Source organism: Strongylocentrotus purpuratus, unplaced genomic scaffold (assembly GCF_000002235.5).
Source record: "Strongylocentrotus purpuratus isolate Spur 01 unplaced genomic scaffold, Spur_5.0 spur5_scaffold_7, whole genome shotgun sequence".
Taxonomy (NCBI): Eukaryota; Metazoa; Echinodermata; class Echinoidea; order Camarodonta; family Strongylocentrotidae; genus Strongylocentrotus; species Strongylocentrotus purpuratus.
The window spans coordinates 7,868,721-7,881,326 of NW_022145613.1; the positions used below are offsets into that span (position 1 = coordinate 7,868,721).

Genomic DNA, 12,606 nt, shown 5'->3' on the forward strand with positions numbered 1-12,606 from the left:
ACGGTTACATGTTCATTTTGGGTGATAATGAAACTCGCTACCTCAACAATGATTTGGGCACCTTGATTGTCCTATTTCAGACGACGTGTATGTATTTCAAGAAAACTGGGGATTTCCACATGCGTAGGCGTCGTAGTCTACCTTGCAGCAGTGAGATAGAAGATGGGTAAAAATAATATATATTATCTCTCTCTCTCTCTCTCTATCTCTCTCTCTTTCCCTTTCTCTCCCACACACTGCCCCGCTCGTGTCATGTTATCTTTCAGGCATATCAGCCGGGGAAAATACAAATACTTTTTTTTTTTTAACAATTTTGTTTTATTTCTCCAAATGTGCAATACAAACCATAACATACAATTAAATAAAATACACATGCGTACGCACTAACACACACACACACATAACATACACAACTATATACACACATTTGGATACTTGTTTGTAATATTTCAGACGACGTGCATCATGAGCGAGTTTTTGAAGTTTTTCGAGTTTTAGAAATGTGTAAAACAATATACAATATTTTCTCTCTCTCTCTCTATAATAGGCCTATATCTCACACACACAAATGTTTATATATATATGCATATAAATCTACATGTGTACTCATAAACACACACGTCTTACATATAAACTTTAAGGATATATATTCTTTTTTTCAATTTGCTTCATTACTGTTTCAAACAATTTTTTCAAACAATTGTTTTCTCATTACATTAGTTAGGGATCTACCTCTTGATGTGAATCACGATCGGTTGTTTGTCCCAGCCCTATTTCTCACTTAAAATGCCGACGCTTGCTTACAAATGAATAATCGATTTATATTTTAAAAAATGTACTGTTTTATATACCTCCCTTAAGAAATCGAGCCATCTGATTGGTCGAAATTGCATTCATAAACTTTAACTACTCCTGTAAAATTCCCGGTAAAATTCCAAACCCATGTAATAGTTCAAAAAAATAGTTCTAAAATCCCAGTTACCATGGTTACTGGGAAAATAGTTCAGTCTTGGTGAAATACCCATAGGTTCACATGTTAAAAAATGGTTTGAGCGATCGAGGATACCGTACGTGTGCGAAGAATTGGTCGGTATTTTCATACAAGACAAGACAATTCCAAACAAGACAAAAATGGCTGAAGAAACTCTCCCAAGATTTCAATTTATCAAATGCCAGACTCGCTGACAGCAAGAACAACAAAAAGGGTACGTGAAATTATCCATAAAGTACATGTTCGTTTAGTTGCTGAAAATGCTTATGACGAGTACCAGCATAGACGTAGACGAAAATAGATATAGTAGTAGTCTAGGGTGTCTGATCGCTCACCCGATGTTGTGTGCTAAAATTCTTCCCATAGAGATTGCACGCAATGCAGTCTCTATGCAGTCTACGTGCATTGCGCGACCATGCAAAAAAAGTCAAGTTTTTTTTTTCAATTCGAGATTCAAACCTTTATCTGTTGTGATCCTGAAGGTGATACTCAATAAGTGAGGTGTCATATGAAAGCGCAGTTTTTTCTCCATATTCCCCACAGGGCCGGCCCACCCCCAAAATTGTAAAAATATCTTCCTGAGACTAGTATCTAGATCTAGTCTATACTCTCAAAGATACACTCATAAAAAAACAACCGTGCAGATAAACTAGAGAAAGGCCAAGGTGGTGTCATAAGTTGACTTTTCTTTCGGCATATAAAAGTATTAAAGACTGCTTTAATATTCGAGAAATAATTGTTTTTATACGCTCTCGGGAAGGTTACAATTGGGCTAGTGCCCTCGGCACGCCTCGGGCAATAGCACAATTGTAACCTTCCCTTGAGCGTATAAAAACAACTATTTCTCTCAAAGCAGTCATTAATACTATAATATTTGAAGTAATTTCCTATCCATGTTGTATCTAAGTTGAGGGCTGCGGGCACGTCAAGCTACTTTGGTTATTTATGTAGCCCTCCTGCATCTAATGTATGTTAATTATGCATTCAATATATTTGTTTAATTTCGTTTATTATCTGTATAAAATTATATAAACTTAAAATATTGTATCAAACCATATTATGTTCATGAAAATGTATGATGAAACAAAAAAGAAAAAAGATGCAGAAACCAATAAATCTAATCAAATAAAATCAAATAAAATCAAATAAAATCAAATCAAATAAACGGGGAAATGAACTGTTGTGCGGTTGTAAGATTAAGCAGACTATATTTATTAGCAACAGTGCCATCCAAGCTTATTACGTGGGGTAGTTCTAGATTTTCACCATGTTAACGAGAGCTATACATGTATTATTTATGATTATATAATGTTTAAGAAAAGATAGTCATTACTTTGTATCAAAAAATCAATGGTGAAAATTCGAGTACTGCGATAAAGGGGAATATCTAAAATACTTTATTATGACTGCATCTACTTTTTTTTCTCTTCTCCCCCCCCCCTCCCACCTTTGCCTTTTTCTCACTCAATCTTCTCCCCCGTATCATGTTGTCATGTAGGCATATCAGACTGCATTGGAAATGCTGAGAAATATGGATTACTTCTCAAATATTTCTCTATCTCTGACCCCGAAAAAGTGGATACAGAAAAGAAAGGAATTACATAAATTAGAGACGGCCGTATGATCTTCCAAATAAAAGGAGACAATATTATGATTCATTCAAAAATATGTAGCATTTCGATAAACCTTTTATTTGAATTAGCTTTGATTAAACCCATACGACTGACTTCTACTTTATCGTAAATATTTGAAAATATTTGTACAGAACTTATGATTCCGAGTAGTTAGTTCCGAACGGATATTAAACGGATATATTGTTATTTATTTTGCTCTTGCAGTTGAATATGAGAGTAGAAATCAGCGCAGCGAACGTGAACATCCACAAACACACACACACAAACACACAACAAACACACATCGACCAAACATTTCCAAAGGGTGTTTCATGACCTAAAATTGATTTCGATAACAAAAAAAGTTTTAAGGCCGAATCAGTTTTAGCCTACAATTGATATTTGTGAGCTGTTTCGTCATATCAATTTATAGGCTTTAAAAAACAACCACTGAATATCATTATACGTATACACATAAAGGTTTAAATACATGTTACTTGTTGACGTGCTTACTTTCTTGATTAGCTCTTTAAAATCAGCAAAACTGAAGACATCATCGAGAGTGATTTCCTTTTCTGGTTTAGAGCCTTTGCGACGGTCGAAAACGTACACCGTTGAGCCTGCCATGGTCGTCGTCAAGTTGTTCTTCGCAAATTATAGCGATATAATATTAAGCAATATTGATCTCTCGCTCTCTCTATATATACTACTCCACTGCATGTCTGGACTGTTTTCGTGTCGCGCGCCCAATACGGGGTTAAGCAAAATAGTGCCAGTGTGAAAACAGTATTATGCGAGTTCGTAATTAGATTTGCGCATGGGCAGATAAAGGTCATTCGTACCCAAATTGTAATACTCGGATCGCGCTCATGAAAGTTATGTTATCAGTATTCATTTATGCATTAACAGTACATTTATCTGATACACAGGTGGAAGTATTCTTCTCAAGAGGCAAACAAAAAGGTATTCATGAAGCACCTCCATCACTTTGGCAGTAATAATTCTAAAATGCACAAGTGGGACGGATCCATAGTGTAAAAGATTTGTGGATATTTAGGGGTCATGCGTTCCAGTGCTATTTACGAACTCGGTTGTTAGCTGAGAAAATAACACACCCTCAACGCTAAACCGGAGACAGCCCTTGTCTTTCTCGGTAGCCTCTAATTGGGCACATCTACAAGGAGGTCATGAATATGCATGATGCCCGCCTACTTCTACATATGCCCGAGGAGAAGGGAGTGTAATAGGCTAGTGTTGTATATTGAATATCCTAGGTGTAAAAGATGAAATAAACTTATTTTCACAAATATCAAGTCAACTTCTTTTCGGTGAATTTTCTTTGGAGAAAATCACGTGTACTTCAAAGAAATCACTGAAAAGAAGTTGAATTAATATTTTTGAATCTTAGTGAGCACCATTTTGTTTTTGCTCAACGGGGGGGGGGGGGGGGGGGGGGGGGGTTATGAAGGACCATTTTATTTTTAATCAACACTCCCCCCCCCCCCCCCCCCTCTTGAGCAAAAAAAAAATCCACTTTATCGCGCGAACCCCCGAACCCCTAGTCTTTACGGGGATGATACATGTAGCTAGCTACCAGCTCTACTAGGGAACATTTTTCCCAGTGGGAATATTGTGTGATTGTCTTTGGGGTAATTGTTCTGAGGGTAGTTGTTCTTGGTGGTAACAGTGACCGAGGTTAGTTGCCCGTGGGAGGAGACCACGTGGCAACATTCCTGGCCGTATTTGTCCTCGGCTGTAATTGTCCGGAGATGTTTCATATAGCTCCGGTAGTCTCATTTTCAATCGCTGGATCTGCTGACGTCACTACCAAACTAGCCAATCAGTTGTCAATGACACTATACTGCATGCGGCGGCAAATATATTTTTTTGAAATTATCGAGAAAAGTCCCATTTCTTCAAACTATACCTCTGGACGGCCGTGCATTATGGCTTAAGGCATGGGCACACAGAGGATTTTTTTATGTTGGGAACCGGGGTAAAATGCAATAAATTATTGAAAATTTATTGCATTTTCTGTTTTCTTTTTAATTTATGGAAACTGTACCCTACCCTAGCCCCCGCTGCGTACAGTCATGGTTCAGTGACAAAGCAATGGCCTCGCCACTGTGAGGCCCCAGGATCAAACCGTGTCGATGTGCTATATTAGTGCCCTTTTGTGGGGCATTAATCCTCATTACTGTCATTTATGACCTAAGGGCGTAGGTCCCCTAGTTGATAAGCATAGTAGCATACATATGCTTTAGTAGTCACGCAAAACATACATTGGCAAATTATTATTCAATAAAATCTGAGAATGTATACTATTGTCTAGATCTACTATTTTTTAATTATTTTTTAAATAATTCCATAAATTGGGGTAAAACAAAAATATTCCAACTATATGAGCGACAGTGTACTTTACCTTTTGGATCTAAACGCAGGCATCTGTGATCTGCCCCCTTGACATCCTCCCCCGGATAACCACCTCAAGTCAACTACCCTCTAGGACGACTACCCCCTGGGACAACTACCCCCAATAAACTACGCCCTAGGACAATATCCCCCGGACAACTACCCACTAGGACAACTACCCTCGGACAACTACCACCCGGACAACTTCCCCAAAACAACTACCCCCTACGACAACCATCCGCTAGGACAACTACCCCCGGACAACTATCCTAGGGGTTAATGTACGGGGGAAGTGTCCTAGCGGGTAGTTGTCTGGAGTAGTTGTTCTAGGGGGTAATTGGCTCTTTGACTCTGCTTGTTCATATCACCAGCTCAGAGCAAGAAGGGCTATGTATAAGATGGTATCAGCTATCAAACTTCTGGCTCCAAGCAGACATATCATCGTTTCAGAGCAAGAAGGGTGTTAATTCTAAATGTACTTGAAGTATATGAGTGTTATGTGTCGATCGAGACGTGTTATGACATCATTGTAATGAGTATTGCTTGCACGTATGCGCGATTTGAGCTAGAGACTTGGTGTTAAAGGAAACCTCACCTCGAGGTATAAGTGTAGGTATTCTGAAAAATGAGATGTATTCCTGCCCTTTGATAAACAATATTTCCTACGAAAATGTACAAGATATATAAAAAATAAAAATATTCTTGGCATGACGTGATGCATATTAGCATGACCTTGCGAAGCCATTTTCTGGAAAATGTGACGTATCAGGTGAAGTTGTACATGTATTCATTTATTTTATTAATGTGTCGTTTTCTTTTGACAGGGTAGCCCTTTCAGTTATAAAATAAAATGGTCTACCAAGGGGCCCTGTATCAACATGATCAAAAACATATTTACATAACATATAAACATAAACATACATAACTTATAATGAGCACATAAATTAAAAAAATATTTATGAAATAAATTATAAACTATGTGAGGAAAAGGAGTTTGTGGTGTTTTTTAATGAATCCAGTGAGTCTAATAAACATAAAGAAGGGGGTAATGCATTCCATATAACGGAGCCTTGGTAACAGAAAGATCTTTTCATTTGAAGTACTCGGCTCTGGGGTTTTCAATGTACAGAGGAGAGGTAGTCGCATACCTAGCATGAACGTTAATCGTTCGATAGCACACGATATCCTTAATGTATTTCGGCATTTTATTATTTTTCACCGTATCATGCACAAATCTTTAGTTGGAAAGACTTTCAAAATCAATGACAAAATCTTTACTTTTCAATTTAAAAAAAAAAAAATATGTGAGAATGATAGAAATTATGATTGGTGAAAAATGTATAACAGGGGAACAATTGTTGCTAATTCGTTAAAAAATACTGAAATAAAGCAGTTGACAAATCTATTTGATCTTTTAGAAATCTTCACCCCTGAAGACTGAGAAGAGCACTAACTTAGTTATGCAATTTGCCTTCTTGTTATTGTAGTAAAAAGATTATGCCTTATGCCTCTATCATACACTTTGGTGGACCCTTTCCAAGAAAAGTATATTATTCAAATAATTCTTCCTTTTTATCGTGGATTACGCGATGCAATTACACAATGGTTTAACAATTGTACTATTTTTAACAAGGTGCCCCAACCCCTTTTCCCAGATACGATGACATTTGTTATGAAACATATTAAAGGACGTGCACATATCTATGTAACTTTACTAAAGAGAAGGAAAGGAGTATGTAAAAGTTTTCTTAAATGGAAATGCATTTTCGACCTGAATGAAAAGAGTTGGGAAACATAATTGTCCTATTGGATTTAATTTTACCCTTGATGTGGGCTTATGGTTTCAGTTCAGGAATTTGTTTACATAAAATGATATTTCTCTGTATTTTTTTTTTCCATGAGTGTCAGAAAAGAATTATTGAAAATTTGTTATTTTTCTGTTGACTCAACAGTTTAACAATACTTGTATCTTGAGAAGCCAATTTTATTTATGTTATACATGTTAATTACCTTGAATATATATTTGTTAATTTGTTGCAAATGAAAATTAATAAAAACCCTGTGGAGGGAAAAATATAGAGGGAAAAAAATCTCGTGACAATGCATGAACAATACGTAAATATGGCGTTAGTAAGACGTACGTATGTCGTAAATGTGACGGGACAATGCATGGCATGTTGTTAAGCATTGCACGAACGATACACGGTCTTCGTGCAACTAAATAGGGACTTTTAGATTGAGTGGACGAGAACACGACGAACGCCGACTGATCATGCGTGTCAACGTACTCAACTGCCCATGTTGACTACAATTAGAAATCTTTTAGATTGCACTGGGCGATATACATGCATGCAGGAAGTAACACTTTGAACATGACGGACTAAAATAATTTGAATTGAGGCACTTTACAAAGACTTATGCATCAAATTTGGTTACATTACGAAAATGGTCTATTGCTGTGGTAGAACATCCCTTCACTGCTATTATGTAAAAATGTTTAGAACAGGCGAATATGCATGTGACACCTGTTACTTGTTACTTGTAGAGATAATCCCGATGGCAGCTATCATACAGCTAAACTGGGATGTCTACACATTTTTACATAATAGCAGGGAAAGGATGTTCCTTTGTGACTTTGTCTACCTGAGGAACTGTATATTTTATGCGCACGCGGCACATACTAGTACCGTACTAGATTTAGCAAAATCAAGGTTGACGCATTCTCGATCGCCGACTGAGACGACGTGACGCATGCGCAGTGCCTTAAAATGACGTCACACGTTGCAGTCAAAGCTGTCGACGTGCAAATCTAAAAATCCCTAATGTCACGCACTGGCACGCCTCAATGTGGGGCAATGCGGGAACAAAAATTCGTGCAAGTTTGGCAGGGTGGCATATGAGGAATGAATGGTCGGGTCTACTTTCGGCGCTTGTTCAATAAGGTATCCAAAATATGACCCGTAACTCCGGCGTGGAGATACCATACTAAAACATACCCAAAATAAGGTAAATATTCATTTAATGTCCAAATAAAGACCATGAGTTAAAAGTCGTTGTTTATTACCTGTTTCGTGTCAAATTTTTTTTTTTTTTTTTAGTATTTTTCGAAAAAACGATGATATTAGTATACACTTTTCACAGGTTTCACGGCAAACCGCTGCACAATACATGTGCATGTCGATGGTGGGTTGCGCAGCGGGCGCGCGCGCGCGCCAGTCTGAAGTTATCTACCGTATTAAATGAGGATCCGAGACATGACGGTAAATAACTTCCCACAGGCGCGCGCCCGCCCGCAACCCACCATCGATATATTTGAAAAATACTCAAAAATAACAAGAAAATTGACACGAAACAGGTAATAAACATAACGACTTTTAACTCATGATCTTTATTTGGATATTTAATGAATATTTACTTAATTTTTGGTATGTTTTAGTAGGGTCTCCTTACTGCTTACTGAACAAGCGCCCCACTTTCAAGGGTGTGTCATTTTATCGGGTGATTGAAATTGGGCGCGCGACACGGAAAGGGTACTGTACAGAGGTTGGACTAGGGCCAGTGCAGTCAGTGAACATCCCGATTCTCTCGGACTGTGAAAAAACGTCAGTCTGATGACGCCTGGCAACGAGTAGATCTAGGTGAAAGTCTCACAGGTATTAAAAACAACCTTTGTGGAACTTCAAGTTCAACTGGTAAGTAAATCTTTACGTGAATATGATTATGAGATTTTGCCGTTATTCATTAGAGAAATCGAGACTTTGTAGCCAGATAGTGTGTAGTTTCGAGGTGTCTGATGGCGCACTCGGTTTTATGTGCTAAAATCCTTCCCATACACTTGTAGAGATTAAATGCATCCCTGTGCAGTCTACGTGCATTGCGCGCTCATCCAAATTTGGTCAATGTTTTTATTACCAAATTGAGTTTCAAACCTTTAACTTTATCGCTCGTGATCCGAATAGATCTCAGCCTCAGGCTATACTTATAACCCGTTGCAATTAATTAGGCCTAGACTTATTATTGTAGCAATTTGGTCTACCGTTATTAGGACCAGGAACTGTTTGAAAAATTAGTCCACTTACATTAGGACCAGGACCTATTAAACAATTAGTCCACATTAATTAGGACCAGGAACCAACTAATGCATTTGGTCTAGATCGATATTTCCAAGGAACAGTTACTGTACTGTTTGATATTGACAAGTGAATACCGTGATCAAGTTGTTATTAGAAAATGTATGATTTTATTGAAGCTGTAGATCTAGATCTAGATGTTGATAGACCAATGATTATTTAGTGTAGTAGTCTGGTTGATAGGCCTACAGTTGCATAGTAGTATTGGTGTGTAAAGACTTGTCTTTGCTTTAAAACTAGTATATTGTGTTACCACCCATGTAGGCCTACAGAAGTTTAAACCAGGTCTAGAAATAGACCGTATTCAAGTGTAGTAATATACAAATAATAAACAGCAGTGAGGGCATTGCCATTAGTAAGAATTACCCGGCTTATGCCAAAAGGATGGATAGGGTAGCGTCGCGTCGGGTTGACTTGAACGCGACCATTCGTCCAAAGCTCCCCCCCCCCCCCCCGGTTTGGCCGAAAGGGTGCGTTGGGAGTGTCGCGTCGCGTCGCGTTAACTTGAACGCTACCGTTCGTCCAAAGCCCCCCCCCCCCCCCCCACCGGTATGGCCAAAAGGGTGTGTTAAAAATATTTTAAAAGATGGAGAAGCAGAACTTTCCGTTTGTCGCACTTTTAGGTTACTATTCTTTCTTTCCTTTAATAATTTGCCACTTTCCAACAAATACTTTAAAAAAGTATAATTAATTAAACATTGATGAAAAATCTCGGAAAATTATGTCATTTCAACAACATTTGTAAATAACGGGTATCGAATTAGAAATAAACCACGTTTGGATGATATTTATGGGGCATTTGTCACCCCCAAGCCCACCCCCCCTCCCCGTTCTACACCTTGTTCGCGGGAAAATCGTAACTGATATCCCCCTTCTTCTTCCGTTTTTTTTCCTTCCCTTTCTCTCCTCTTTTCATTTTTTCTTTCTCTTCCCTTCCTACTCTCTTATTTTTTGATGGGGGGGGGGGGGTAACAGCTGGGAGGCAAGGCCCTTTCGCCCCCCCCCCCCCCGATCTCCCTTTTCCCCTTTTCTTTTCTTCTTCCTCTTCTTTCCCTGCTCTCTTCTTTCCCTTCTTTTCCTTCTCTCTCACTCTCTCTCTTTTTTGCGGGGGGGGGGGGGGGGCAAGGCACGCTCGGCCCCCCTGGATCCCTTCTGTGTACACATACTAACACGGGTTTGTGGAAACATCCACACAAGAAAACATACGCACACAAATGTACATTGAAATAAATATATATAATAACGAGGAAATTTTGACCGTTTAGAGGCTGTTTTATTGTATTCATGACCAGACTGCATGAGGCTGTGCTAGACGCGTACATCTTTCCATGACAAAGTAATAAATATATCGTATTATTGAGGTATTACAGAGTCTAAAATAAAGTTTGTTTCAGTAACAAATCAAAAACACATTACATTTTTGAAAATTACTTTGCCATGAAATCGCTCCTGTCAGAATTTTAAAACAGAACGCAACTATGCCCAGTATGAAAAAAAGACTGTCAATCATATTTGGCCTAAACAGATCCACAAGTACTTCTCTGGAAGGTCATTCGCCATATTCACGGACCATATTAAGCCATCGGTAGAAATATTTATTGTGGAGCAGGCAAGCCCAATGGCCTCATCACGATTAGCATGATGGCATATGTTTCTTTCTATTTACAATTACAACATCTTCCAAAAGAAAGGAAAAAAACATCAGAATGCAGATGCTCTGTCGCGCCTACCTATGAAGGAGGATGCATCTACTTGGTTGCACCCAAGTCTTGCAGAACTTGATGAGCAGCCCGAAGTTAAAATTAAGATTCTGGAAGTAGACACCAGTGGAAACTGAAGAAGTAAGAAGGTGCGCCAATAAAGACTCTGCACTCTCACGCGTAAAGGCGTACAGGGATGAGGGATGGCCTTCAAACCCTATAGTTCAAAGCAAAGGATAACGTCCTTGTGAAGAATTTCGCTGAAGGACCAACCTGGCTTAGAGGGATATGCGAAAAAAAAATGTTCGACAAAATCATGCATTGCTTACAAAAAGTACCGATATCAAATAGCACAAACAATTCCTTCTATCCCCTTTCCTTTTCTTCTCTGCAAGTCAGTCTTTTCTATTTGTATTTGTTATTTTTGTTAAAGTTGAGGGCTGCGGGCACGTCAAGCTACTTTGCTTATTTCTGTAGCCCTCCTGCATCTAATGTATGTTAACTATGCATTCAATATAATTGTTTAAATTTGTTCATTATCTGTATAAAATTATATACACTTAAAATATTGTATCAAACCATATTATGTTCATGAAAATGTATGATGTAAAAAGAAAAAAAAAGATGGAGGAACCAATAAAATCAAATCAAATCAAATCAAATATTTGTTTACACCTTTATCCCAACTGCTGAAGAAAGGAGTTTCAGCCGCAGAATTAGAGCAATTCTTTAGATTATTGCACTCTTTTTAAATAAAAAGAAGAACACAATTTTTAATACCACACATTCACTAGTATTTTAATTTCATTGGTAGGAGGATGTTGGGAAATGCAGAAACTTCAAACATTAAAACAATTTTTTCCTCAATACATTCTATTCACATCCTCTGTTTGCCTTGGGTGACCTCAGTACACAGGCTTGGCTGCATATGATTTCTTAGTTCTCAATAAAACATATACATCAATGAATCAATCAATATATGAAGTTCATGCACAGACCGTCTTCCTTGATTTGTCTGTCTTTGGCTCTGCTTGTTCATATCACCAGCTGAGAGCAAGAACGAAGGTCGCAGTTAGACTGACACAATAAAGGAATCGTACAAGGTGTAGTGCGTTGTAGAGTAGTTTATTCACCATTCGTAAACAAAATCAAAACCCCAAAACCCTGCAAAGGATGAAGAATAAAACATCACTAAGTACATGTTCACAAAAGTCAATCACATATACAATATCTGCAAAAGACAGTTGCTTATAATAGTTCAGTGTAAACATATGTTATATCAGAATAACAAGATATACCACTATGAAATTAGGATGTTTAATGAAGGTAAATTAATTCAGTATAGAATTGCTGACAAGTTTACAATACTCAATATACATCATCTTTGCATATATTCCATCAAATGCCTCCAACTGTCAGGGCTCATGAAAACACTGGCAATCTCTACATGACTATAAACAGTCATTATCTATATCCCTATTCTAACTAAAATTCACTCATTACCCTCTGGATATATACTATTCCTTAAAGATGCCCCATTTGCAGGCCAAAAAATTAACAGGTTAAATTCCAACGGCATTTGAAAGACAATACTAATTTAGAACTTCCCTCAAAAGAAAAGGGCTTGAAAATGGCTTTTAGTCGGTCACTCAATAGTGTCTGATAGTAAAGTCTAGAAGGTAAACGGGTTTCCTTGCATAACTTGAATACTAGGACACTGCTTATGTTTCACAGATAGGACAAACTTGACATATTCATAA

At 37.9% G+C, this 12,606-nt stretch overlaps 1 protein-coding gene across 1 annotated transcript in view; it reads right to left on the bottom strand.

The window, feature by feature from the left end:
• Nucleotides 1–3,231, bottom strand: part of LOC100891020 (structural maintenance of chromosomes flexible hinge domain-containing protein 1-like) — a 99,919-nt gene extending 96,688 nt beyond the window's left edge. The window contains exon 1 of the mRNA XM_030973989.1: nucleotides 3,118–3,231. Coding sequence (XP_030829849.1) covers nucleotides 3,118–3,231 — 114 coding nt within the window. The remainder of the gene's footprint in view (nucleotides 1–3,117) is intronic.
• Between the last annotated feature and the right edge of the window lie 9,375 nt (nucleotides 3,232–12,606).